The sequence below is a fragment of the Boleophthalmus pectinirostris genome, unplaced genomic scaffold (assembly GCF_026225935.1).
Source record: "Boleophthalmus pectinirostris isolate CB_2022bp ecotype Guang Dong unplaced genomic scaffold, ASM2622593v1 HiC_scaffold_23, whole genome shotgun sequence".
Classification (NCBI taxonomy): domain Eukaryota; kingdom Metazoa; phylum Chordata; class Actinopteri; order Gobiiformes; family Gobiidae; genus Boleophthalmus; species Boleophthalmus pectinirostris.
This window is the reverse complement of record NW_026571207.1, coordinates 799,080-801,873: the sequence shown is the minus strand read 5'-3', so window position 1 is coordinate 801,873 and position 2,794 is coordinate 799,080. Positions and strand designations below refer to the sequence as shown.

Sequence of the window (2,794 nt, the reverse complement as noted above, 5' to 3'; positions counted from 1 at the left end):
AGGAACAAGAGCGAACAGGAGGAGACCGAGAGAGGATGTAGCAGAGCCCTGAGCTGCAGACAGATAAAAGACAAAGCTCAGAGGCAGGATACAGGAACAGGCAGGTGCAGAGACAGGGGCAGAGACAGGTGCAGAGACAGGAGCAGACAGGTGCAGAGAGGAGGAGACAGGAGCGAACAGCAGGAGGAGACAGAGAGAGGATGCAGCAAAGCCTCAAGTTGTAGACAGATAAAAGTCAAAGCTCAGAGGCAGGACACAGGAGCAGGCAGGTGCAGAGACAGGTGCAGAGACAGGGGCAGAGACAGGTGCAGAGAGGAAGAGACAGGAGTGGACAGAAGGAGACAGAAAGAGGATGCATCAAAGCCCTGAACTGTAGACAGATACAAGGCAAAGGTCAGAGGTTGGATACAGGAGTAGACAGGTGCAGAGGCAGGAGAAGAGACAGGTGCAGAGACAGGAGCAGACAGGTGCAGGGAGGAGGAGACAGGAGCGAACAGGAGGAGACAGAGAGAGGATGCAGCAGAGCCCTGAGCTGTAGAAGGATACAAGGCAAAGGTCAGAGGCAGGATACAGGAGCAGACAGGTGCAGAGAGGAGGAGACAGGTGCAGAAAGGAGGAGACAGGTGCAGAGACAGGAGCAGAGAAAAGGAGACAGGAGCAGAGAGAAGGACACAGGAGAGAACAGAAGCGAGCAGGAGCAGATCAGTGCAGAACAGGAGCAAACAGGAGTAGAAGTGTGCAGAGAGGAGAAGACAGGAGCAGGCAGGTGCAGAGAGGAGGAGACAGGAGCAGACAGGTGCAGAGAGAGGAGAAGACAGGAGGAGACAGAGACAGGAGCAGAGAAAAGGAGACAGGAGCGAACAGAAGCGAGCAGGAGCAGATAGGTGAGGAACAGGAGCAGACAGGAGTAGAAGTGTGCAGAGAGGAGAAGACAGGAGCAGGCAGGTGCAGTGAGGAGGAGACAGGTGCAGACAGGAGCGAACAGGAGGAGGAGACAGGTGCACACTGGTGTAGAACGGGAGCAAACTGGGGCGAGACAGGTGCGAGGGAGGAGTAGACGCGTGCAGAGAGGAGAAGACAGGATCTGTGCAGGTGTAGAACAGGTGCAGACAGGTGCGGACAGGTGCAGACAGGTGTAGACAGGAAGAGGCAGGTGTAAGAGAGGAAGACAGGTGCAGGATGGAGCGGTCACGAGTGGGCAGGAGGAGATGGGTGCGAAACGTGAGAAGGTACGGGCGAACAGAGGTAGAGGAGAAGAACAGGTGCAGGCAGGAGGGGACAGGAGCAGGCAGGTGCAGGCAGGAGCGGACAGGAGCAGGCAGGTGCAGGCAGGAGCGGACAGGAGCAGGCAGGTGCAGGTAGGACTAGGACAGGAGGAGACAGGAGCAGGTAGACGCGAACAGAGATAGAAGAGCAGAACAGGTACAGACAGGAGCAGAGAGGAGAAGAACAGGTGTAGACAGGAGTTGAACAAGTGCAGACAGCGGACAGGTGCAGACAGGTGCAGACAGGAGCAGACAGGTGCAGACAGGAGTTGAACGGGAGTAGAAGAAAAGCTAAACGAGGTAAAGACAGGGCAGGGACAAGGCAAAGTGGAGCTAAGAGCCGGAGTTTCCGACTAGAAACATCCAGATAACCTGCAATTCACTTTGACAGGCAGCAGTTTTCAGAGGTAAAGGCAGAAAAAAGAGCTACAGGCTGAAACAAGATTTTAAAACGGACGAAGTAAAACACTGTGTCAGTAAAAAAAAAAGGAAAAAAACATCTACAAAACTGTTGGATTTGGTCGACATGAAGTTAATTACGAGTTGAGGCAAGGTTCTGCTGATTTTAAAGTCAAATAAACAGAAATACTTGCAGGATTAGGGGTGTGTAAAAATATCGAAATGTTGATATATCGAATCGTTTAATGCAGGGGTCCCAACCTCCGGGTCAGGGACCAGTACCGGGCCGTGGGTCGTTTGGTACCGGGACGCAAAAGCGAGAACCTACACCTCACATACGCAGCACGGACCGTCCCTTCTCAGCCGACGCCGGATCGAGCTTTGCGGACGCCCTGCTCCACAGACTCAGGGTTCTCTCTGGGGCCGTCCTAGATTCCAAGACCTAGTCCAAGATTAGTCCTGGTTTAGACCTGGTTCAAACCTGGTTTAGTCCTGGTTTAGTCTTGATTTAAACTTGGTTAATCCTCGGTTTAGTTCTGGTTTATTCCTGGTTCAATCCTCCTGGTTCAGTCCTGGTTCATTTCTAGTACAGTCCTGGTTTAGTCCAGATTTAGTCCTGGTTTAGTCCTAGCTTAGTCCTGATTTACACCTGGTTAAGTCCTGGTTCAGTTCTGGTTTAATCCCGGTTCACTTTTGGTTTAGACCTAGTTTAGTCCTGGTGTAGTCCTGGTGTATTTCTGCTTCAGACCTGGTGTAGAACTGATTTAGTCCTGGTTTAGTCCTGATTTAGACCTGGTTAAGTCCTGGTTCAGTTCTGGTTTAATCCTGGTGTAGACCTGATTTAGTCCTGGTTTAGTCCTGGTTCAGTCCTGGTTTAGTCCTGGTTCAAGTCCTTTTAGTCCTGGTTTAGACTGGTTTAGACTGGTTTAGTCCTGGTTTAGTCCTGGTTTAAGTCTTGGTTTAGACCTGGTTTAGACCTGGTTTAGTCCTGGTTTAAGTCCTGGTTTAGACCTGGTTTAGTCCTGGTTTAAGTCTTGGTTTCCTGGTTTAGACCTGGTTTAGTCCTGGTTTAAGTCCTGGTTTAGTCCTGGTTTAGTCCTGGTTTTATCTCCATTTAGTCCTGGTTCAGT

At 51.2% G+C, this 2,794-nt stretch overlaps 1 protein-coding gene across 1 annotated transcript in view; it reads left to right on the top strand.

The window, feature by feature from the left end:
- Positions 1 to 52, top strand: part of dcps (decapping enzyme, scavenger) — an 8,772-nt gene extending 8,720 nt beyond the window's left edge. The window contains exon 7 of the mRNA XM_055159559.1: positions 3 to 52. Coding sequence (XP_055015534.1) covers positions 3 to 52 — 50 coding nt within the window. The remainder of the gene's footprint in view (positions 1 to 2) is intronic.
- Positions 53 to 2,794: the final 2,742 nt, after the last annotated feature.